The sequence below is a fragment of the Oncorhynchus masou genome, unplaced genomic scaffold, assembly GCF_036934945.1.
Source record: "Oncorhynchus masou masou isolate Uvic2021 unplaced genomic scaffold, UVic_Omas_1.1 unplaced_scaffold_908, whole genome shotgun sequence".
Lineage (NCBI taxonomy): Eukaryota > Metazoa > Chordata > Actinopteri > Salmoniformes > Salmonidae > Oncorhynchus > Oncorhynchus masou.
This window is the reverse complement of record NW_027015556.1, coordinates 22501-48000: the sequence shown is the minus strand read 5'-3', so window position 1 is coordinate 48000 and position 25500 is coordinate 22501. Positions and strand designations below refer to the sequence as shown.

At 48.2% G+C, this 25500-nt stretch overlaps 1 protein-coding gene and 1 pseudogene across 3 annotated transcripts in view; both read right to left on the bottom strand.

The window, feature by feature from the left end:
• The window catches only part of LOC135538102 (transmembrane 9 superfamily member 2-like), a 36945-nt gene extending 26685 nt beyond the window's left edge, over positions 1-10260 (bottom strand). For 2 of the 3 annotated variants that reach the window (XM_064964088.1, XM_064964089.1), the window contains exons 1-4: positions 9897-10260; positions 9089-9156; positions 4572-4665; positions 3919-4046 (exon numbers count right to left, since the gene is read on the bottom strand). In XM_064964088.1, the coding sequence (XP_064820160.1) occupies positions 3919-4046; positions 4572-4665; positions 9089-9156; positions 9897-10046 (440 nt within the window). In that variant the 5' untranslated portion in view covers positions 10047-10260. The remainder of the gene's footprint in view (positions 1-3918; positions 4047-4571; positions 4666-9088; positions 9157-9896) is intronic. The other variant, XM_064964087.1, reaches the window with a different exon arrangement.
• A 371-nt stretch (positions 10261-10631) lies between these two features.
• The window catches only part of LOC135538104 (ubiquitin-associated domain-containing protein 2-like), a 35807-nt pseudogene continuing 20938 nt past the window's right edge, over positions 10632-25500 (bottom strand).

Here is a 25500-nt window from a genome sequence, read left to right as displayed (position 1 = left end):
ACAGGAGACAGACAGGGATACAGCATGTTGTCCTCTATCCGCCCGGAGACAGACAGGGATACAGCATGTTGTCCACTATCCTACAGGAGACAGACAGGGATACAGCATGTTGTCCTCTATCCTACAGGAGACAGACAGGGATACAGCATGTTGTCCACTATCCTGCAGGAGACACACAGGGATACAGCATGTTGTCCACTATCCTACAGGAGACAGACAGGGATACAGCATGTTGTCCACTATCCTACAGGAGAGACAGACAGGGATACAGCATGTTGTCCACTATCCTGCAGGAGACAGACAGGGATACAGCATGTTGTCCACTATCCTACAGGAGACAGACAGGGATACAGCATGTTGTCCACTATCCTACAGGAGACAGACAGGGATACAGCATGTTGTCCACTATCCTACAGGAGACACACAGGGATACAGCATGTTGTCCACTATCCTACAGGAGACAGACAGGGATACAGCATGTTGTCCACTATCCTACAGGAGACAGACAGGGATACAGCATGTTGTCCACTATCCTACAGGAGACAGACAGGGATACAGCATGTTGTCCACTATCCTGCAGGAGACAGACAGGGATACAGCATGTTGTCCACTATCCTACAGGAGACAGACAGGGATACAGCATGTTGTCCACTATCCTACAGGAGACAGACAGGGATACAGCATGTTGTCCACTATCCTACAGGAGACACACAGGGATACAGCATGTTGTCCACTATCCTACAGGAGACAGACAGGGATACAGCATGTTGTCCACTATCCTACAGGAGACACACAGGGATACAGCATGTTGTCCACTATCCTACAGCAGACAGACAGGGATACAGCATGTTGTCCACTATCCTACAGGAGACAGACAGGGATACAGCATGTTGTCCACTATCCTACAGGAGACAGACAGGGATACAGCATGTTGTCCACTATACAGGAGACAGACAGAGATACAGCATGTTGTCCACTATCCTACAGGAGACAGACAGGGATACAGCATGTTGTCCACTATCCTACAGGAGAGACAGACAGGGATACGGCATGTTGTCCACTATCCTACAGGAGACAGACAGGGATACAGCATGTTGTCCACTATCCTACAGGAGACACACAGGGATACAGCATGTTGTCCACTATCCTACAGGAGACAGACAGGGATACAGCATGTTGTCCACTATCCTACAGGAGACACACAGGGATACAGCATGTTGTCCACTATCCTACAGCAGACAGACAGGGATACAGCATGTTGTCCACTATCCTACAGGAGACAGACAGGGATACAGCATGTTGTCCACTATCCTACAGGAGACAGACAGGGATACAGCATGTTGTCCACTATACAGGAGACAGACAGAGATACAGCATGTTGTCCACTATCCTATGTTGTCCACTATCCTACAGGAGACAGACAGGGATACAGCATGTTGTCCACTATCCTACAGGAGAGACAGACAGGGATACGGCATGTTGTCCACTATCCTACAGGAGACAGACAGGGATACAGCATGTTGTCCACTATCCTACAGGAGACAGACAGGGATACAGCATGTTGTCCACTATCCGCCCGGAGACAGACAGGGATACAGCATGTTGTCCACTATCCTACAGGAGACAGACAGGGATACGGCATGTTGTCCACTATCCTACAGCAGACAGACAGGGATACAGCATGTTGTCCACTATCCTACAGGAGACAGACAGGGATACAGCATGTTGTCCACTATCCTACAGGAGACAGACAGGGATACAGCATGTTGTCCACTATCCTACAGGAGACAGACAGGGATACAGCATGTTGTCCACTATCCTACAGGAGACAGACAGGGATACAGCATGTTGTCCACTATCCTGCAGGAGACAGACAGGGATACAGCATGTTGTCCACTATCCTACAGGAGACAGACAGGGATACAGCATGTTGTCCACTATCCTACAGGAGACACACAGGGATACAGCATGTTGTCCACTATCCTACAGGAGACAGACAGGGATACAGCATGTTGTCCACTATCCTGCAGGAGACAGACAGGGATACAGCATGTTGTCCACTATCCTGCAGGAGACAGACAGGGATACAGCATGTTGTCCACTATACAGCAGAGGTACAGGAGAGGTAGACACAGGGTTAAGGACAGTGTGCGGTTGAGACTGTGGTCCAATCCCAAATCGACCCCTAAACACTTGTGGAGATCTGATTGGATTTGAGAGGTGTAAGCTATATGGTAATAACTCCACCCTGTCCTCTGATAGGCTAGGAGGAAGTCTCACCATACATCGGATACCAGCGCTCGGCAACAAGAGTGGTTTTTGGGGCACCAAAGTTAGTATTTGTTTTGTTGGATTTGGGTCAAAAAAAGACCAGCAAAATCACCAGGAATTCAGCCAAAATGTTTTTTTTTAATATAAATATTTAATCGTATCAATGTGACCATGTTATACAATTTTTTTATTTTCAAATGCAATCTCTTTTTGGGCTTAGTTATGGTCAATTTGCAATGCACAAATGATTATCATGATGATGTTCTGACCCACCCTCCCATCCGCTCTGACAACATTCAGTCAGAGGTTTAATCTAGTCACCTACCCCTGGTCAATGCCAATCACATCCTCTCAGGTCTCCACAACTGCCTAATGTTCAGGGATCTATTTGGGATTGGGTCAGTGGTGTCTATGGGGTCAGAGGACAATACCAGCCAAGCTCGACACCTATTGGCCACATGAGTCAGTGCAGGTGTCTGAAGTCTGGGTTGAATCCCAGCTTGTGAACTCTAGACTTCCTGTATGGGAAATGTGTGTTCACATCGCAATTCAGAGGAAAATTAGATGTGTCTGTTTCACAAAACAGAGAATGGATCTCTAACCAGTATGACTATCTAACCAGTGGTGCTGGAAGTTAGCGGTGCTGGTAGTGAGCAGTATGACTATCTAACCAGTGGTGCTGGAAGTTAGCGGTGCTGGTAGTGAGCAGTATGAATATCTTACCAGTGGTGCTGGTAGTTAGCGGTGCTGGTAGTTAGCAGTATGAATATCTTACCAGTGGTGATGGTAGTTAGCAGTATGAATATCTAACCAGTGGTGCTGGTAGTTAGCGGTGCTGGTAGTGAGCAGTATGAATATCTTACCAGTGGTGCTGGTAGTTAGCAGTATGACTATCTAACCAGTGGTGCTGGTAGTTAGCAGTATGAATATCTAACCAGTGGTGCTGGTAGTGAGCAGTATGACTATCTAACCAGTGGTGCTGGTAGTGAGCAGTATGAATATCTAACCAGTGGTGCTGGTAGTTAGCAGTATGAACATCTTACCAGTGGTGCTGGTAGTTAGCGGTGCTGGTAGTTAGCAGTATGAACATCTTACCAGTGGTGCTGGTAGTGAGCAGTATGAATATCTAACCAGTGGTGCTGGTAGTGAGCAGTACGAATATCTAACCAGTGGTGCTGGTAGTTAGCAGTATGAACATCTTACCAGTGGTGCTGGTAGTGAGCAGTATGAACATCTTACCAGTGGTGCTGGTAGTTAGCGGTGCTGGTAGTTAGCAGTATGAACATCTTACCAGTGGTGCTGGTAGTGAGCAGTATGAATATCTAACCAGTGGTGCTGGTAGTGAGCAGTATGAACATCTTACCAGTGGTGCTGGTAGTTAGCGGTGCTGGTAGTTAGCAGTATGAACATCTTACCAGTGGTGCTGGTAGTGAGCAGTATGAATATCTAACCAGTGGTGCTGGTAGTGAGCAGTATGAACATCTAACCAGTGGTGCTGGTAGTTAGCGGTGCTGGTAGTGAGCAGTATGAATATCTAACCAGTGGTGCTGGTAGTGAGCAGTATGAACATCTAACCAGTGGTGCTGGTAGTTAGCAGTATGAATATCTTACCAGTGGTGCTGGTAGTGAGCAGTATGAACATCTTACCAGTGGTGCTGGTAGTTGAGCAGCATGCCTTTCTTCAGAAAGTCCAGGTGGGCTTTGTCCTCTGGCTTGTTGGTGTTGTAGGATTTAGTGCACACCGGCTTACAATCCACCTTCTTCTTGAACTCGAACTTCAACACACAGACATACAATGATTTACTCAACTTCCTGCTGAGAGTTAGACCGGTAGAATACACAGGGTGACATTTCTAATTTTGCTGTGAATCAGCAGTTTTTCTCTTGTTATGTCAGCCAGTGATGGTCAGCCAATTAGCCCATGCCAACTAACATATTTCAGATTGCTACATTTGTTATCCAGTAAGCTAATCTAAACTTGTTATCCGGGGTTGGTATGGATGTGGCTACTCAGACATGCGAGCAACTGCAGCCCCCTCATGAGGAGTTCCGTTTTTTTGTGGCCCCCACCCCCATTAGAGTTGCCTCTCCCTGATTTAGCATGTAGGTACAGGTAGTACACACCAGAGTGAAGGGGGAGTCGGTCATTCGGAGTGAGGTATGAAGGTGCAGAACATTGTAATGAGATTAGAAATGTAATACCAACAGGATATTAAAGTGTGTGTGTGTGTGTGTGTGTGTGTGTGTGTGTGTGTGTGTGTGTGTGTGTGTGTGTGTGTGTGTGTGTGTACATCACCCACCTTGTAGGGAGAGGGCTCAATTCTCTCGCCAAACAAAACCTGACCCAAATTCTCAGACGGACGCTTCTCGGAGTCGATAGCGCAGAAATCAAACCTGAAGAATACAAGGAGAGAAAAAGACAGTTGACGGACGTTCTGTTTCAGCAACACCAAGCCAGCCCATGAACACGATGAACATGCCCTGAGAGTCCCCACAACACCAAGCCAGCTCATAACACGATGAACATGCCTGAGAGTCCCCACAACACCAAGCCAGCTCATAACACGATGAACATGCCCTGAGAGTCCCCACAACACCAAGCCAGCTCATAACACGATGAACATGCCCTGAGAGTCCCCACAACACCAAGCCAGCCCATAAACAAGATGAACATGCCCTGAGAGTCCCCACAACACCAAGCCAGCCCATAACAAGATGAACATGCCCTGAGAGTCCCCACAACACCAAGCCAGCCCATAACAAGATGAACATGCCCTGAGAGTCCCCACAACACCAAGCCAGCCCATAACAAGATGAACATGCCCTGAGAGTCCCCACAACACCAAGCCAGCCCATAAACAAGATGAACATGCCCTGAGAATCCCCACAACACCAAGCCAGCCCATAACAAGATGAACATGCCCTGAGAGTCCCCACAACACCAAGCCAGCCCATAAACAAGATGAACATGCCCTGAGAGTCCCCATAACACCAAGCCAGCCCATAAACAAGATGAACATGCCCTGAGATTCCCCACAACACCAAGCCAGCCCATAAACAAGATGAACATGCCCTGAGAGTTCCCACAACACCAAGCCAGCCCATAAACAAGATGAACATGCCCTGAGAGTCCCCACAACACCAAGCCAGCCCATAAACAAGATGAACATGCCCTGAGAGTCCCCACAACACCAAGCCAGTCCATAACAAGATGAACATGCCCTGAGAGTCCCCCACAACACCAAGCCAGCCCATAACAAGATGAACATGCCCTGAGAGTCCCCACAACACCAAGCCAGCCCATAAACAAGATGAACATGCCCTGAGAGTCCCCACAACATGATGAACATGCCCTGAGAGTCCCCACAACACGATGAACATGCCCTGAGAGTCCCCACAACATAATGAACATGCCCTGAGAGTCCCCACAACACCAAGCCAGCCCATAAACAAGATGAACATGCCCTGAGAGTCCCCACAACACCAAGCCAGTCCATAACAAGATGAACATGCCCTGAGAGTCCCCACAACACCAAGCCAGCCCATAAACAAGATGAACATGTCCTGAGAGTCCCCACAACACCAAGCCAGCCCATAAACAAGATGAACATGCCCTGAGAGTCCCCACAACACCAAGCCAGCCCATAAACAAGATGAACATGCCCTGAGAGTCCCCACAACACCAAGCCAGCCCATAATAAGATGAACATGCCCTGAGAGTCCCCACAACACCAAGCCAGCCCATAACAAGATGGACATGCCCTGAGAGTTCCCACAACACCAAGACAGCCCATAACAAGATGGACATGCCCTGAGAGTCCCCACAACACCAAGACAGCCCATAACAAGATGGACATGCCCTGAGAGTCCCCACAACACCAAGACAGCCCATAACAAGATGGACATGCCCTGAGAGTCCCCACAACACCAAGACAGCCCATAACAAGATGGACATGCCCTGAGAGTCCCCACAACACCAAGACAGCCCATAAACAAGATGAACATGCCCTGAGAGTCCCCACAACACCAAGACAGCCCATAACAAGATGGACATGCCCTGAGAGTCCCCACAACACCAAGACAGCCCATAACAAGATGGACATGCCCTGAGTCCCCACAACACCAAGCCAGCCCATAAACAAGATGAACATGCCCTGAGAGTCCCCACAACACCAAGACAGAAACGTTAACGCAACATATGATTTCTACTTCAGTTCACAAACTGAAGCATTTTGTCTTCCTTCTTAAACCATCTGCTGCTGGTACTTTTTCTCTGACACCCAGATTTCAACAACAACCTCTCCTCTCTCGCCACACAGCAAGCTAACATAATGAAGGCCACATTTCTCACGCACACTTAACACTGCAACGTCACTTACATTTACATTTACATTTAAGTCATTTAGCAGACGCTCTTATCCAGAGCGACTTACAAATTGGTGAATTCACCTTCTGACATCAGTGGAACAGCCACTTTACAATAGTGCATCTAAATCATTTAAGGGGGGGGGTGAGAAGGATTGCTTTATCCTATCCTAGGTATTCCTTGAAGAGGTGGGGTTTCAGGTGTCTCCGGAAGGTGGTGATTGACTCCGCTGTCCTGGCGTCGTGAGGGAGTTTGTTCCACCATTGGGGGGCCAGAGCAGCGAACAGTTTTGACTGGGCTGAGCGGGAACTGTACTTCCTCAGTGGTAGGGAGGCGAGCAGGCCAGAGGTGGATGAACGCAGTGCCCTTGTTTGGGTGTAGGGCCTGATCAGAGCCTGGAGGTACTGCGGTGCCGTTCCCCTCACAGCTCCGTAGGCAAGCACCATGGTCTTGTAGCGGATGCGAGCTTCACTTCAATTACAGTCCCCCGACCCTCTCCACAACCCCTCGGTGGAAAAGGGACATTAGTGTCCTGTGGTGGCGTGACAGAACAGCTCCTGTGGCTGAGCACGTTGAGGCCTCTAGTGTCACATTTAACTCAGGTAAATAATAAATAAAGTCATTCAGATGTCACATAATAACCCTAAGTAGCTACTGTTATCAAAGTAGCCCATCTTTGATTTAATGCCGTTGGAGTTTTCAGATCCAGAGTAAGGACTGAAACTGGCCTGTTTCGTTGACTTAAGCCAATATCTATATCTTCTATTGACTATTTCTCTAAACCATGATTCAGCTAATCTTAAACATTGGGCAGCCATTTTGTTGAAGCAGAACTACTGTAATAGAACAGTGCTCGACTTGGACTGAAATAGGTGCCGGTACTGTTTGTATTTAGGTGCAGGAGCTCCATCATACTTTTGAGCTAATATTCTATAAGAGGAACATGTGCTCAAACAGTAGACATTTGGAGGTGAACTCTCGATCCTCATTTTGGGTGCCGGTACTGTTTGTATTTAGGTGCAGGAGCTCCATCATACTGTTGAGCTAATATTGTATAAGAGGTGCCGGAACTCAGCCCCAGTGAGTTCCTGTCCAAGTCAAGCACTGCAATAGAGTATTATTAACATCGTCTACGGACTTCAGAATTACAGTCACCGTTGGATATCGCTGGTGCTGCTATAGTGACAGAGCGGGAGAAAGAGTCAGAGCGGGAGAAAGAGACAGATGAGAAAGAGTAGGAGAGGATGGTGAGTGACAGAGATGAGAAAGTCAGAGAGGGAGAAAGAGACAGGTGAGAAAGAGTCAGAGAGGATGGTGAGTGAGAGAGGAGAAAGAGTCAGAGAGGGAGAAAGAGACAGAGAGGAGAAAGAGTCATAGAGGATGGTGAGTGACAGAGAGGAGAAAGAGTCAGAGAGGATGGTGAGTGACAGAGAGGAGAAAGAGTCAGAGAGGATGGTGAGTGACAGAGAGGAGAAAGAGTCAGAGAGGATGGTGAGTGACAGAGAGGAGAAAGAGTCAGAGAGGATGGTGAGTGACAGAGGAGAAAGAGTCAGAGAGGATGGTGAGTGACAGAGAGGAGAAAGAGTCAGAGAGGATGGTGAGTGACAGAGAGGAGAAAGAGTCAGAGAGGATGGTGAGTGACAGAGAGGAGAAAGAGACAGAGAGGATGGTGAGTGACAGAGGAGAAAGAGTCAGAGAGGATGGTGAGTGACAGAGAGGAGAAAGAGACAGAGAGGATGGTGAGTGAGAGAGGAGAAAGAGTCAGAGAGGATGGTGAGTGACAGAGAGGAGAAAGAGTCAGAGAGGATGGTGAGTGAGAGAGGAGAAAGAGACAGAGAGGATGGTGAGTGAGAGAGGAGAAAGAGACAGAGAGGATGGTGAGTGACAGAGAGGAGAAAGAGTCTGAGAGGATTGTGAGTGACAGACAGGAGAAAGAGACAGAGGATGGTGAGTGAGAGAGGAGAAAGAGACAGAGAGGATGGTGAGTGACAGAGAGGAGAAAGAGTCAGAGAGGAAGGTGAGTGACAGAGAGGAGAAAGAGTCAGAGAGGGAGGAAGGAAGAGACAGGTGAGAAAGAGACAGAGCATGGTGAGTGAGAGAGGAGAAAGAGTCAGAGAGGATGGTGACAGAGATGCTTTAGTTTATCAGACCGTATTAGTGCGCCTAGTCCTACCCAGCTGACTTCACCATGTTCCAAACACATGTCTGTATCCCAAATGTCACCCTATTCCGTACACAGTGCACTTCTTTTGACAAGGGCCCATAGGTCGCTGGTCAAAAGTAGTGCACTGTAAAGGGAGTCATTTGGAACGCATCCTATATTTTCCCGTACACGAAGTCTGCATCTACACAATAAGAACACTGTCCAAAAGCACCGAACCCACAGCCTTCTGCAGCAAAACTGAGAATTGTAGAAGAACAATAAGAAGTTGTTGTTCCTGATGTACTTACGCAGTGTATTCATAGGGTAAGACAGACTCCACAGAATCCAGTCTGTTCACAAATATCTCGATGGTCGACTGAAAAACAATGAAAAGCACAGTTATTTTCTCAAAATGGTAGATGACAAGTATCGGCAACAACATCTAGAATACAGCACACATTACAGCTGTTTTTTTCTTCTCTCAAAGGCACAATTAGGCTAACGACTAGAGATCTGAAACGGGAGGAGGGCTACATAACTTTACAGGATGTCTTTATGTCCTGTTCCGCAGTGGAATTGATTCTTATCAGTTCTTATTCAGGTCCTTCCTCAAAGAACAACTTTCATGCAGTTGACAGCTCTTTTAAATTGGGATAATACGGAATTTGGGACATAATTAAACATTTTAATGACAAGTAACTTCTGATCAAAAGTATGGATGAACTAATTAGCTATCTACAACACAAGTTAAGCAGTTGTCTCACAAATAGTAGCCCAACTAGCTCGTAGGGGGTGCTAATTAGCTAGCTAGCTTTCTAGCGACCAATATGCAGTACAGATAGCTTACTGTGACTGGTTGGCCAACAACACTGGTTCTAACTAGCTACATTTAGTTTCTACTAACGTTACCTAGTGATTCATCACTATGACAGCTATCCAGCTTCAATGGTAACCAAGACAGCAAGCTGTTCTGATCCCTTCCAAGGAGTTTCAGAATGCTAACATTAGCAGCTAGCAGGCAAGTGAACTGGTAGCTAGCTTTACTTGCCAGCTGATAATTAGAAGGAAGATAGCATGAAACCGTCAGCGCATTTTTGTTGTTGTTGATCTAACTACCTTACAGTCCGGTACTTCATTCTCTTTCCCAGCTTGTCCTGGTTCACAAAAACTAACAGGGGCCAGACCCGGTAGATAGAAACTTGTAGCGCTGTGTAGCAGAAGGAAGATCACCAAAACAGAGCCTCTCGCTCTGTGCAGGGAGCACATTTTCCTCTTCTCTCGACGAACCTAGTTAGCTAAACGTTTCTTGGCGTAACGTTAATATCTGTCTACACAGGGGGTGACAGGCTAGCTGGCATTTGAATTCACTAGATAGGACAGTTGACATAAGATAGCTAACGTTAACTAGCTGGGATCTATCTGCCTTCGTAGCTACATAACCCAGATACTTTTTCTGCAGCGGGCAGACACGTCATCTGCGTCTACATGGACGTGTTCTTCAGTGGAGGATGATGGGACTCTGGAGGTAAAGTTGGCTGGGCTGTTGTTGAAAGAATAGCACTGTGTGTTAAATAGAAGACGTTTTCCGAGAAAAAAAATTCTAGAATAAAAACGGGTTTATTGTCATGATTTCTAATTCCGCTGAGAATCAAACAGCAACATTCAGAGGCACCTTACAATTTAGGCTCTGGCAGAAAGTGCCTATTCCAACAACGACCTGGAGATGGCAGTGTAAAACTAATATTTCTCTCAAAACGGGAACTATTATTCGCCATGTTTGTCAGTGCAGTCATCCCAAAGCACAATAAAATGTTATACGAGTAATGCTGTGAAGTAAATCAGAAAAGCATCTGAAGGTGAGAGGTAGGTTTATTCATTAGGCCATTATACTGTTGTAACGCTGTATGGGCAGCACGGTTACCACAGCAGAGCACATTGCATATATTTCAGTGGTTGGAAGCAGTTTGTTAAATTGTTAATAATTTGTAATCTGTAGCATAATGACACCACACACAAGCATAGATTAACCAAACAACAAGCACACCTCCGTTTATACAGTCAGTCACATAAAACAAAAAGTAAATAAAAATTATAAATAAGTGTTAAATCCTCAATGATTTTGAAAAACTAGTGAAACAGTTTAAATAATTAATATATTGTCACCATAATTTTATTCCATAGTGTAGTTAACCAGGATGTAGCCACTGAGCAGCTAAACATACAAGCCATCCACTAAGTATTACATGTGCAGACGTTTTTCATTGAGTATACAAGATTGACAGTTTCCATAATTTAGTATATTCTCCTCATTTCAAACCCCTTTAAGATTTTAGATTAATTCTGAGGAATTTTAGATTAATTCTGCAGAAGTCAAGCAAACAAACTCCTGTAATCACTGTCCATGGACAAATTGACACAAAAGAGAACCTTTAGGGACTGGTGAATGTGTGTGTGTGTATGTTTTCTGGGCGAAGGTGTGTGTGAGGTGGAGGAAGCCGTAATGAGCCATGGTAATGCTAGAATATAGAGAAGACACTAGATGCAACAAGCCCTGAGAATAGCAGCCTTCTGATCCTCCATCTTCTGTCCCTCAGCAGCAAGGTGACAGGACAGAGTATCCAAACTATCTGGAACAGGGCTGAGTACCCACTACCAGGAAGCACTGTGGACAGCCCTCTTCACCCTTCAGGAAGCACGGTGGACAGCAGCAGCATTACTGTCCTCCTCTCTCCTTTCCTCCTAGTAATTGTGTAGTCTGTGTTGAGTTATTCTCTGTGTAGTCCTCTGGAGCTCCAGAGCAGGCCGGTCCCCCTGGCCTCAAACCCCCAGGACCCTGCTCACTGGATCAGACCCACACTTCATTCTGTTCCCTCTGTTGTTTTTCTCTCTCAGGTTCTACATCTTTCAAACTCCTCCCTACCCTAAATGCTGCAGTAGAAAGTTGGTTGCCACGTTGATGTCGTTGTTGGACGCCCTGAGGGCATCCTGAGCATCTATTCTGGAGAAGCCCATCTCCATCAATCTGGCAACCTAGGGAAACAGAAATAAACACACAAACATCAGAGAAATGCTAACACGAAACTGGGAAAGAAACGCAATTCCGTGTCCGCACTCACTCACAGTGCTCACCTGTTCTTCAGCTTCAGGAGTGTTGACCAAGGGAGGAGCTGTGGGCTCCAGCAGTGGAGGAGCTGTGGGGTGGAGCTGCTGTGGAGAGGGGTGGAGCTGCTGTGGAGAGGGGTGTGGCTGCAGCGGAGAGGGGTGTGGCTGCAGCGGTGGAGAGGGGTGTGGTTGTGGCTCTGGGGGAAGGTTCTGTCCTCTGTGTCTCAGCGATGGGAAAAATCTGTTCCAGTTCATTAGGCCATTCTGGGAAGGACAGAGGGACAATCATGGTGCGTTCAAGACAACTGGGAACTCTGGGAAAATAAAAGATCTCAGACTGGGAAAAATCACAACATCAGTGATCTTCAAGTCAGAGAAGTTGGAGCTCTAGGATGATGCCCGAGTTTCCAACTTGTAATTCTGAGATGACCGTTCAAAGTGATTTTTCCCAGTCAGCAGAGTTTCCTGTTGTCTTGAACGCACTGAAGTCAGAGACTGTGTTCATTTTGGCAGCCATTTTAGATTTAGTTTGAGTCTGACAAATAGCTTTTAGTCATTTTGTCCTTCTTAGTTTCAGTTATTGTCAGTCAACTAAAACTCTGTCTAGTCTAGTTTCATGCAGTCATTTTAGTCAATGCATTTTCCATTAAATCATTCATATATAGGCTACCTCGAACTTCCATTATGTGCATATTCAGCCTTGTCCAAATAGGCTTACTAGTATACACTGAGTATACAAAACATTAGGAACACCTGCTCTTTCCATGACATGGACTGACCAGGTGAAAGCTATGATCCCTTATTGATGTAACTTGTTAAATCCACTTCAATCAGCGTAGATGAAGAGGGAGGAGACAGGTTAAACAAGGATTTTAAAGGCTTGAGACATGAATTGTCTATGTGTGCCTTTCAGAGGGTGAATGGGCAAGATTTAAGTGCCTTTGAACGGGTATGGTAGTAGGTGCCAGGCACACCGGTTTGTGCCAAGAACTGCAATTCTGTTGGGTTTCTAACACTCTGTTTCCTTTGTGTATCAAGAAACCACCCAAAAGACATCCAGCCAACTTGACACAACTGTGGAAAGCATTGGAGTCACCATGGTCCAGCATCCCTGTGGAACGCTCCTGACACCTTGAAGAGGGCACGGCACCAACAAATAACTTAGCTGGCAACATGGCTATTGTGTCAGTAACCACAGCCATCATTAACCACAGGCTACAAATACAAAGCCTTGGATACAGGTTAAAGGTGACAGGCAAAAGGTCTCCCTGTTTTTCCAAACCTTTATAGAAAAGCTAAACACATCAAAGTGATCTGCAATAATATTTTGGTCAGAGTAGATTTTGTACCTTTGATCGAACAGTAAAAGAGGCATTGCGACCTGTCAACATGCTCTTTTGGAATGCTGAAGTAATTTGTCTTGGCACCTAAAACCCTCACAAACTTTTACAGATTCACAATTGAGAGCATCCTGTCGGGCTGTATCACCTAGTACAGCAACTGCACCGCCCGCAACCCCAGGGCTCTCCAGAGTGTGATGTGGTCTGCCAAACGCATCACCAGTGTCAAACTACCTGCCTCTACCTACAGCACCTGATGTTACAGATCAGAAAGGACAACAACCACCCGAGCCACTGCCTGTTCACCCTGCTATCATCCAAAAGGTGAGGTCAGTTCAGGTGCATCAAAGCTGGGACAGAGTAATTGAAAAACATCTATCTCAAGGCCATCACTGTTAAATAGCCATCACTAGCTAGCTTCCACCCGGTGACTGAACCCTGCTCCTTAAGAGGCTGCTGCCCTATATACATAGACTTGGAATCCTGGCCACTTTAATAATGTTTACATACTGCTTTACTCATCTCATATGTACAGTGGGCTCCAAAATTACTGGCACCCCTGACTGGCAATGCACAACCAATACTTACAAAAATAAAACAAAATTATAAAGAAACTCAAAATACCAACATGTGAGAAATACTGGACTTTATCAATGCTTCAATGGAACCAACCAAAATCAATTTGATTTAAATAAAAATCAATGCCCTCCAAATCAAGGTTCCACAATTAATGGCACCCTTAAATATTATTGTAACATCTGCCAACATTCAACCAGGAAGTAAATTCCACTTATTTACGTGTACTTAAGTCTTAAAGAACTATATTGAGCCATTCCACCACTTCCTGTTTCACTAGGGTATAAACATGAGGTAACACGCATGCAATATCCCACTGTCAACAAAATAACTGTCAGTTCAAAGGAGACAGCTGGTCGAAGACCTTCATATATATATAAAACAACCTCTAAAGATATGGAACAGTTAAACCTCACGGTTAGAGGATGCAAATGCATTTTTCCCCCCTGGGGATATGGATGAGGATGGGGAGAGAAGCAACCAAATCCCCAATACTAACGGTCAAATAATCGCAGGCCTTGGTGGCGTCTTGGGGTCACCAGGTTTCAAAAAGCCCCATCAGACGCCACCTCCACATCCACAGGCTCTTTGGAAGGGTTGCCAGAGAAAGCCCCATCAGACTCCACCTCCACAACCACAGGCTCTTTGGAAGGGTTGCCAGAAGAAAGCCCCATCAGACGCCACCTCCACAACCACCTCCACAGGCTCTTTGGAAGGGTTGCCAGAAGAAAGCCCCATCAGACGCCACCTCCACAACCACCTCCACAGGCTCTTTGGAAGGGTTGCCAGAAGAAAGCCCCATCAGACGCCACCTCCACATCCACAGGCTCTTTGGAAGGGTTGCCAGAAGAAAGCCCCATCAGACGCCACCTCCACAGGCTCTTTGGAAGGGTTGCCAGAAGAAAGCCCCATCAGACGCCACCTCCACAGGCTCTTTGGAAGGGTTGCCAGAAGAAAGCCCCGTCAGACGCCACCTCCACAACCACAGGCTCTTTGGAAGGGTTGCCAGAAGAAAGCCCCATCAGACGCCACCTCCACAACCACAGGCTCTTTGGAAGGGTTGCCAGAAGAAAGCCCCATCAGACGCCACCTCCACATCCACAGGCTCTTTGGAAGGGTTGCCAGAAGAAAGCCCCATCAGACGCCACCTCCACAGGCTCTTTGGAAGGGTTGCCAGAAGAAAGCCCCGTCAGACGCCACCTCCACAACCACAGGCTCTTTGGAAGGGTTGCCAGAAGAAAGCCCCATCAGACGCCACCTCCACAGGCTCTTTGGAAGGGTTGCCAGAAGAAAGCCCCATCAGACGCCACCTCCACAGGCTCTTTGGAAGGGTTGCCAGAAGAAAGCCCCGTCAGACGCCACCTCCACAACCACAGGCCTTTGGAAGGGTTGCCAGAAGAAAGCCCCATCAGACGCCACCTCCACAACCACAGGCTCTTTGGAAGGGTTGCCAGAAGAAAGCCCCATCAGACGCCACCTCCACAGGCTCTTTGGAAGGGTTGCCAGAAGAAAGCCCCATCAGACGCCACCTCCACAGGCTCTTTGGAAGGGTTGCCAGAAGAAAGCCCCGTCAGACGCCACCTCCACAACCACAGGCTCTTTGGAAGGGTTGCCAGAAGAAAGCCCCATCAGACGCCACCTCCACAACCACAGGCTCTTTGGAAGGGTTGCCAGAAGAAAGCCCCATCAGACGCCACCTCCACATCCACAGGCTCTTTGGAAGGGTTGCCAGAAGAAAGCCCCATCAGACGCCACCTCCACAGGCTCTTTGGAAGGGTTGCCAGAAGAAAGCCCCGTCAGACGCCACCTCCACAACCACAGGCTCTTTGGAAGGGTTGCCAGAAGAAAGCCCCATCAGACGCCACCTCCACAGGCTCTTTGGAAGGGTTGCCAGAAGAAAGCCCCATCAGACGCCACCTCCACAGGCTCTTTGGAAGGGTTGCCAGAAGAAAGCCCCGTCAGACGCCACCTCCACAACCACAGGCTCTTTGGAAGGGTTGCCAGAAGAAAGCCCCATCAGACGCCACCTCCACAACCACAGGCTCTTTGGAAGGGTTGCCAGAAGAAAGCCCCATCAGACGCCACCTCCACAACCACAGGCTCTTTGGAAGGGTTGCCAGAAGAAAGCCCCGTCAGACGCCACCTCCACAACCACAGGCTCTTTGGAAGGGTTGCCAGAAGAAAGCCCCATCAGACGCCACCTCCACAACCACAGGCTCTTTGGAAGGGTTGCCAGAAGAAAGCCCCATCAGACGCCACCTCCACAACCACAGGCTCTTTGGAAGGGTTGCCAGAAGAAAGCCCCGTCAGACGCCACCTCCACAACCACAGGCTCTTTGGAAGGGTTGCCAGAAGAAAGCCCCATCAGACGCCACCTCCACAGGCTCTTTGGAAGGGTTGCCAGAAGAAAGCCCCATCAGACGCCACCTCCACAGGCTCTTTGGAAGGGTTGCCAGAAGAAATCCTTTTCTGACCCCAAGACACAGGCGCAAGCGCTTGTTGTTTGCCAAACGTCATTCAAATTATGACTGGAAGAGGGTACTCTGGTCAGATGAGGCCAAAATGGAACGTTCTGGTCAGATACAGCATTGGCATGTTTGGCGTCGAAACAGAGATGCATACAAGGAGAGGCACCTCGTACTCACGGTGAAACAGATGCATACAAGGAGAGGCACCTCGTACTCACGGTGAAACAGAGATGCATACAAGGAGAGGCACCTCGTACTCACGGTGAAACAGAGATGCATACAAGGAGAGGCACCTCGTACTCACGGTGAAACAGATGCATACAAGGAGAGGCACCTCGTACTCACGGTGAAACAGAGATGCAACAAGGAGAGGCACCTCGTACTCACGGTGAAACAGAGATGCATACAAGGAGAGGCACCTCGTACCCACGGTGAAACAGAGATGCATACAAGGAGAGGCACCTCGTACTCACGGTGAAACAGAGATGCATACAAGGAGAGGCACCTCGTACCCACGGTGAAACAGAGATGCAACAAGGAGAGGCACCTCGTACCCACGGTGAAACAGAGATGCATACAAGGAGAGGCACCTCGTACCCACGGTGAAACAGAGATGCATACAAGGAGAGGCACCTCGTACCCACGGTGAAACAGAGATGCAACAAGGAGAGGCACCTCGTACCCACGGTGAAACAGAGATGCATACAAGGAGAGGCACCTCGTACCCACGGTGAAACAGAGATGCATACAAGGAGAGGCACCTCGTACTCACGGTGAAACAGAGATGCATACAAGGAGAGGCACCTCGTACTCACGGTGAAACAGAGATGCATACAAGGAGAGGCACCTCGTACCCACGGTGAAACAGAGATGCAACAAGGAGAGGCACCTCGTACCCACGGTGAAACAGAGATGCAACAAGGAGAGGCACGGTGAAACATGGAGGGGCGTCAGTGATGTTTTGGGTCTGTTTTAATTCCAGAGGTCCAGGGGCCCTGGTGACGATTTTTTAAATGTTTTAAAATTTTATTTCACCTTTATTTAACCAGGTAGGCCAGTTCAGAACAAGTTCTCATTTACAACTGCGACCTGGCCAAGATAAAGCATAGCAGTGTGAACAGACAACAGAGTTACACATGGAGTAAACAATTAACAAGTCAATAACACAGTAGAAAAAAAGAGTCTATATACATTGATGGCATAATGAATTCCACCAAGTATCTGACAATCTGGTTTCCTCTGCAAGGAAGGCAGGGACTTGGCCGTAGGTGGACTTTCCAACAAGACCAAGACCCAAAACATACCTCAAGATCCACACAGAAAGGGTTCTGTGACAACAACATCAATGTTCTGCCATCTCAGTCCCCGGACCTCAATCCAATGGAAAACCCTGAGCTGAGTTGAAGAGGGCAGTGGATAAGCACAAACCCAAGAATGTGAAGGATCTATAAAGGATCTGCATAGAGGAATGGTCCATAACCCTCCAAATGTGTTCCTTAACCTTGTCAAACATTACAGGAAGAGACTCCATGCTGTTATCCTCGCCAGAGGTGGTGGCACTAAGTACTAAATGAGGAGTGCCAATAATTATGAAACCTTGATTTTGGTGAAATTGATTTTGTATTAAATAATTGGATGATTTTGGTTGGTTCCATGGAAACATTAATGAAGTCCTAAGTAACAGCCATAGGGGGATATATAGCATTGGATCAGTTTACAGCTGATTGTCCCCCCATCATACCAGCCGTTAGGGGGTTAAATAGCATTGGATCAGTTTACAGCTGATTGTCCCCCATCATACCAGCCGTTAGGGGGTTAAATAGCATTGGATCAGTTTACAGCTGATTGTCCCCCCATCATACCAGCCGTTAGGGGGTTAAATAGCATTGGATCAGTTTACAGCTGATTGTCCCCCCCCATCATACCAGGGTTAAATAGCATTGGATCAGTTTACAGCTGATTGTCCCCCCATCATACCAGCCATTAGGGGGTTAAATAGCATTGGATCAGTTTACAGCTGATTGTCCCCCATCATACCAGGGTTAAATAGCATTGGATCAGTTTACAGCTGATTGTCCCCCATCATACCAGGGTTAAATAGCATTGGATCAGTTTACAGCTGATTGTCCCCCCATCATACCAGCCGTAGGGGGTTAAATAGCATTGGATCAGTTTACAGCTGATTGTCCCCCCCATCATACCAGCCGTTAGGGGGTTAAATAGCATTGGATCAGTTTACAGCTGATTGTCCCCCCATCATACCAGGGTTAAATAGCATTGGATCAGTTTACAGCTGATTGTCCCCCCATCATACCAGCCATTAGGGGGTTAAATAGCATTGGATCAGTTTACAGCTGATTGTCCCCCCCATCATACCAGCCATTAGGGGGTTAAATAGCATTGGATCAGTTTACAGCTGATTGTCCCCCCCATCATACCAGCCGTTAGGGGGTTAAATAGCATTGGATCAGTTTACAGCTGATTGTCCCCCCATCATACCAGCCGTAGGGGGTTAAATAGCATTGGATCAGTTTACAGCTGATTGTCCCCCATCATACCAGCCGTTAGGGGGTTAAATAGCATTGGATCAGTTTACAGCTGATTGTCCCCCATCATACCAGCCGTTAGGGGGTTAAATAGCATTGGATCAGTTTACAGCTGATTGTCCCCCCATCATACCAGCCGTAGGGGTTAAATAGCATTGGATCAGTTTACAGCTGATTGTCCCCCATCATACAAGCCGTTAGGGGGTTAAATAGCATTGGATCAGTTTACAGCTGATTGTCCCCCCCCATCATACCAGGGTTAAATAGCATTGGATCAGTTTACAGCTGATTGTCCCCCATCATACCAGCCGTTAGGGGGTTAAATAGCATTGGATCAGTTTACAGCTGATTGTCCCCCATCATACCAGGGTTAAATAGCATTGGATCAGTTTACAGCTGATTGTCCCCCCATCATACCAGGGTTAAATAGCATTGGATCAGTTTACAGCTGATTGTCCCCCATCATACCAGCCATTAGGGGGTTAAATAGCATTGGATCAGTTTACAGCTGATTGTCCCCCATCATACCAGGGTTAAATAGCATTGGATCAGTTTACAGCTGATTGTCCCCCATCATACCAGGGTTAAATAGCATTGGATCAGTTTACAGCTGATTGTCCCCCCATCATACCAGCCATTAGGGGGTTAAATAGCATTGGATCAGTTTACAGCTGATTGTCCCCCATCATACCAGCCATAGGGGGTTAAATAGCATTGGATCAGTTTACAGCTGATTGTCCCCCCATCATACCAGCCATTAGGGGGTTAAATAGCATTGGATAAGTTTACAGCTGATTGTCCCCCATCATACCAGGGTTAAATAGCATTGGATCAGTTTACAGCTGATTGTCCCCCATCATACCAGCCATTAGGGGTTAAATAGCATTGGATCAGTTTACAGCTGATTGTCCCCCCATCATACCAGGGTTAAATAGCATTGGATCAGTTTACAGCTGATTGTCCCCCATCATACCAGCCGTAGGGGGTTAAATAGCATTGGATCAGTTTACAGCTGATTGTCCCCCCATCATACCAGCCGTAGGGGGTTAAATAGCATTGGATCAGTTTACAGCTGATTGTCCCCCCATCATACCAGGGTTAAATAGCATTGGATCAGTTTACAGCTGATTGTCCCCCCATCATACCAGCCGTTAGGGGGTTAAATAGCATTGGATCAGTTTACAGCTGATTGTCCCCCCCATCATACCAGGGTTAAATAGCATTGGATCAGTTTACAGCTGATTGTCCCCCATCATACCAGGGTTAAATAGCATTGGATCAGTTTACAGCTGATTGTCCCCCATCATACCAGGGTTAAATAGCATTGGATCAGTTTACAGCTGATTGTCCCCCATCATACCAGGGTTAAATAGCATTGGATCAGTTTACAGCTGATTGTCCCCCCCATCATACCAGCCATTAGGGGGTTAAATAGCATTGGATCAGTTTACAGCTGATTGTCCCCCATCATACCAGCCATAGGGGGTTAAATAGCATTGGATCAGTTTACAGCTGATTGTCCCCCCATCATACCAGCCATTAGGGGGTTAAATAGCATTGGATAAGTTTACAGCTGATTGTCCCCCATCATACCAGGGTTAAATAGCATTGGATCAGTTTACAGCTGATTGTCCCCCCATCATACCAGGGTTAAATAGCATTGGATCAGTTTACAGCTGATTGTCCCCCATCATACCAGCCGTAGGGGGTTAAATAGCATTGGATCAGTTTACAGCTGATTGTCCCCCCCATCATACCAGCCGTAGGGGGTTAAATAGCATTGGATCAGTTTACAGCTGATTGTCCCCCCATCATACCAGGGTTAAATAGCATTGGATCAGTTTACAGCTGATTGTCCCCCATCATACCAGCCATTAGGGGGTTAAATAGCATTGGATCAGTTTACAGCTGATTGTCCCCCATCATACCAGCCGTTAGGGGGTTAAATAGCATTGGATCAGTTTACAGCTGATTGTCCCCCCCATCATACCAGCCGTTAGGGGGTTAAATAGCATTGGATCAGTTTACAGCTGATTGTCCCCCCATCATACCAGCCGTTAGGGGGTTAAATAGCATTGGATCAGTTTACAGCTGATTGTCCCCCATCATACCAGCCGTTAGGGGGTTAAATAGCATTGGATCAGTTGAAAATGGGGAGAATCTGATTGCTGTACTCGTAATATTAAATAAATAGCATTATTTATGAACAATTATTTTAAAAAGGCAAATGGGGAAAACAGAGCTGATGTCATCAAAGCTAAAATGGCCAATATAAACATTGTTTCTATACAGAATAAAGGTCATGTACACTTTAGAAGAGCCCTGCCTGCAGGTCAGAAGACAGTGACCGCCGGAAGCTGGGTGTTGGAAAGGCAGGACTGTAAACTCAAGTAATGTGAAGGACATTCATTCTGCCAATGAGAGGATTGCATTAAATATTCTGCAAAGGCATGCATGCTTCTGATTGGCCAAAACAGATCAGAAGGAGGGTCATGTCAAATGGAATGTCCATTAGTCTGTGTGTGTGTGTGTAGTACTGTGTGTGTGTGTGTGTGTGTGTGTAGTACTGTGTGTGTGTAGTACTGTGTGTGTGTGTGTAGTACTGTGTGTGTGTGTAGTACTGTGTGTGTGTGTGTAGTACTGTGTGTGTGTCGTACTGTGTGTGTGTGTGTGTCGTACTGTGTGTGTGTCGTACTGTGTGTGTGTGTTTATATAGTACTGTGTGTGTGTAGTGTACTGTGTGTGTGTGTGTAGTACTGTGTGTAGTACTGTGTGTGTGTGTATACAGTACTGTGTGTGTGTGTGTGTGTGTGTGTAGTACTGTGTGTAGTACTGTGTGTGTGTGTATACAGTACTGTGTGTGTGTGTGTGTGTGTGTGTGTGTGTGTGTGTGTGTGTGTGTGTGTGTGTGTGTGTATATATAGTACTGTGTGTGTGTGTGTGTATATAGTACTGTGTGTGTGTCTGTCCATACCTGTGGTGGTCTGTGGTTCCTCCTGGCCTGATGGAACTGGGCCAGCAGCATCTGTTGATCATGGAGATCCATCCTCTGCTGTCTCTGGATGTCCAGAGTAGCCCCCATACCCAGGGGGGTTCATTGGAGGGCGGGGGCCCGGAGAACAGGGCTCCAGGACGAAGGCCCCTACACGGGACAGCCATCGGGGTACGAAGAGCAGCCGCTGCACCTCAGAGCGTTTCCGTGGTACAGCTTCCCAGAGACCTGAGGGGAACACGCGCTGTGTGGTTCAGACGCGTGGATTCACAACTTCTGAAGAAGTGACTGAGGTTGAGATAAAGGCGTAATGCTGGTTGCTATGCAACAGGATCAGTGTGGTGTGAACTCACCAGTCCACTGAGAGCAACGAGCCACATGAACGGACTGGAGGTCAGGAGCTGAAACACAACACAGAGACATATTAACCACTGACCCCCACCATGCTGAACACTATGTAACTCTACATATTAACCCCCACCATGCTGAACACTATGTAACTCTACATATTGACCCCCACCATGCTGAACACTATGTAACTTCACATATTAACCACTGACCCCCACCATGCTGAACACTATGTAACTCTACATATTAACCCCCACCATGCTGAACACTATGTAACTCTACATATTAACCCCCACCATGCTGAACACTATGTAACTCTACATATTAACCCCCACCATGCTGAACACTATGTAACTCTACATATTAACCCCCACCATGCTGAACACTATGTAACTCTACATATTGACCCCCACCATGCTGAACACTATGTAACTCTACATATTAACCACTGACCCCCACCATGCTGAACACTATGTAACTCTACATATTAACCCCCACCATGCTGAACACTATGTAACTCTACATATTGACCCCCACCATGCTGAACACTATGTAACTCTACATATTAATCACTGACCCCCACCATGCTGAACACTATGTAACTCTACATATTAACCCCCACCATGCTGAACACTATGTTATCTCTATATATTGACCCCCACCATGCTGAACACTATGTAACTCTACATATTAATCACTGACCCCCACCATGCTGAACACTATGTAACTCTACATATTAACCCCCACCATGCTGAACACTATGTAACTCTACATATTGACCCCCACCATGCTGAACACTATGTAACTCTACATATTAATCACTGACCCCCACCATGCTGAACACTATGTAACTCTACATATTGACCCCCACCATGCTGAACACTATGTAACTCTACATACCTGCAGGCCTACAATGTAAACCAGGGACTTGTTAGTTATGGAGATCTGACCAAGGAGTTGAGTGACTGGAACCTTGGGGATGGAGGAGTAGAAAGGTACAAACAGGCTGAACACTGGGCCTAGCCTGGAGGAGAGGTGAGGAGGAGAGGGGGAAGGAGAGAGGGGAGGTGAGGAGGAGAGAGGGGAAGGAGAGAGGGGAGGTGAGGAGGGAGAGGGGAAGGAGAGAGGGGAGGTGAGGAGGAGAGGGGGAGGTGAGGTGAGGAGGGAGAGGGGAGGAGGGAGAGAGGAGAGGGAAGGGGAGGTGAGGAGGAGAGAGAGGGGGAAGAAGATAGGTGAGGAGGAGAGAGGGGAGGGGGAAGGAGAGGGGAGGGAGAGGGGAGGTGAGGTGGAGAGAGGGAGGGAGAGGAGAGAGGGGAGGTGAGGAGGAGAGAGGAGAGGGAAGGGGAGGTGAGGAGGGAAGGGGAGGTGGGGAGGTGAGGAGGGAAGGGGAGGTGAGGAGGAGAGAGGAGAGGGGAGGTGAGGAGGAGAGAGGAGAGGAAGAGAGGGAAGGAGAGAGGAGAGGGAAGGAGAGAGGGGAGGTGAGGAGGAGAGAGGGGAGGTGAGGAGGGGGAAGGAGAGAGGGGATGTGATGAGGAGAGGAGAAGGAGAGAGGGGATGTGAGGAGGAGAGAGGGGATGTGAGGAGGAGAGAGGGGATGTGAGGAGGAGAGAGGGGAGGTGAGGAGGAGAGAGGGGAGGTGAGGAGGAGAGAGGGGAGGTGAGGAGGAGAGGAGAAGGAGAGAGGGGATGTGAGGAGGAGAGAGGGGATGTGAGGAGGAGAGAGGGGAGGTGAGGAGGAGAGGATGGAGGTGAGGAGGAGGAGGAGGAGAGGGGAGGTGAGGAGGGAGAGGGGAGGTGAGGAGGAGAGAGGGGAGGTGAGGAGGAGAGGATGGAGGTGAGGAGGAGAGAGGAGGAGAGAGGGGAGGTGAGGGGAGAGGGGATGGGGAAGGAGAGGGGGGAGGTGAGGAGGAGAGAGGGGAGGTGAGGAGGAGAGAGGGGAGGTGAGGAGGAGAGAGGGGGAGGTGAGGAGGGAGAGAGGAGAGGTGAGGAGGGAGAGAGGAGAGGGGGAAGGAGAGAGGGGAAGTGAGGAGGAGAGAGGGGATGGGGAAGGAGAGAGGGGAGGAGAGAGGGGATGGAGAAGGAGAGAGGGGAGGTGAGGAGGAGAGAGGGGAGGTGAGGAGGAGAGAGGGGAGGTGAGGAGGAGAGAGGGGATGGGGAAGGAGAGAGGGGAGGAAAGGAGGAGATGGTTAAAACAATGTTCTGTTCACAAACACCAAACCTCTGAGCAGATCTACAGTAAAGTATATTTCTATTAGAGGAAGTAAGAGTGAATCATTATAGACCAGCAGCTAACCTCAGAGCCCTGCCATGACAGTCACTCACAGCAGGACACGCACAGTCACCCACACACACACACACGCCAGGACACGTACAGTCACCCACACACACACACACGCCAGGACGCGCACAGTCACCCACACACGCCAGGACGCGCACAGTCACACACACACACACACACACACACACCAGGACACGCACAGTCACACACACACACACACCAGGACACGCACAGTCACACACACACACACACCAGGACACGCACAGTCACACACACACACACACACCAGGACACGCACAGTCGCACACACACACCAGGACACGCACAGTCACCCACACACACACCAGAACACGCACAGTCACCCACACACACACCAGGACACGCAGTCACCCACACACGCCAGGACGCGCACAGTCACCCACACGGACAGTCACCCACACACACACACACGGACACGCACAGTCACCCACACACACAAGGACATGCACAGTCACCCACACACACACCAGGACACGCACAGTCACCCACACACACACCAGAACACGCACAGTCACCCACACACACACACACACGGACACGCACAGTCACCCACACACACAAGGACATGCACAGTCACCCACACACACAAGGACACGCACAGTCACCCACACACACACCAGGACACGCACAGTCACCCACACACACACCAGGACACGCACAGTCACCCACACACACACCAGAACACGCACAGTCACCCACACACACACCAGAACACGCACAGTCACCCACACACACACCAGAACACGCACAGTCACCCACACACACACCAGGACACGCACAGTCACCCACACACACCAGGACACGCACAGTCACCCACACACACACCAGGACACGCACAGTCACCCACACACACACCAGAACACGCACAGTCACCCACACACACACCAGGACACGCACAGTCACCCACACACACCAGGACATGCACAGTCACCCACACACACAAGGACATGCACAGTCACCCACACACACACCAGAACACGCACAGTCACCCACACACACACCAGGACACGCACAGTCACCCACACACACCAG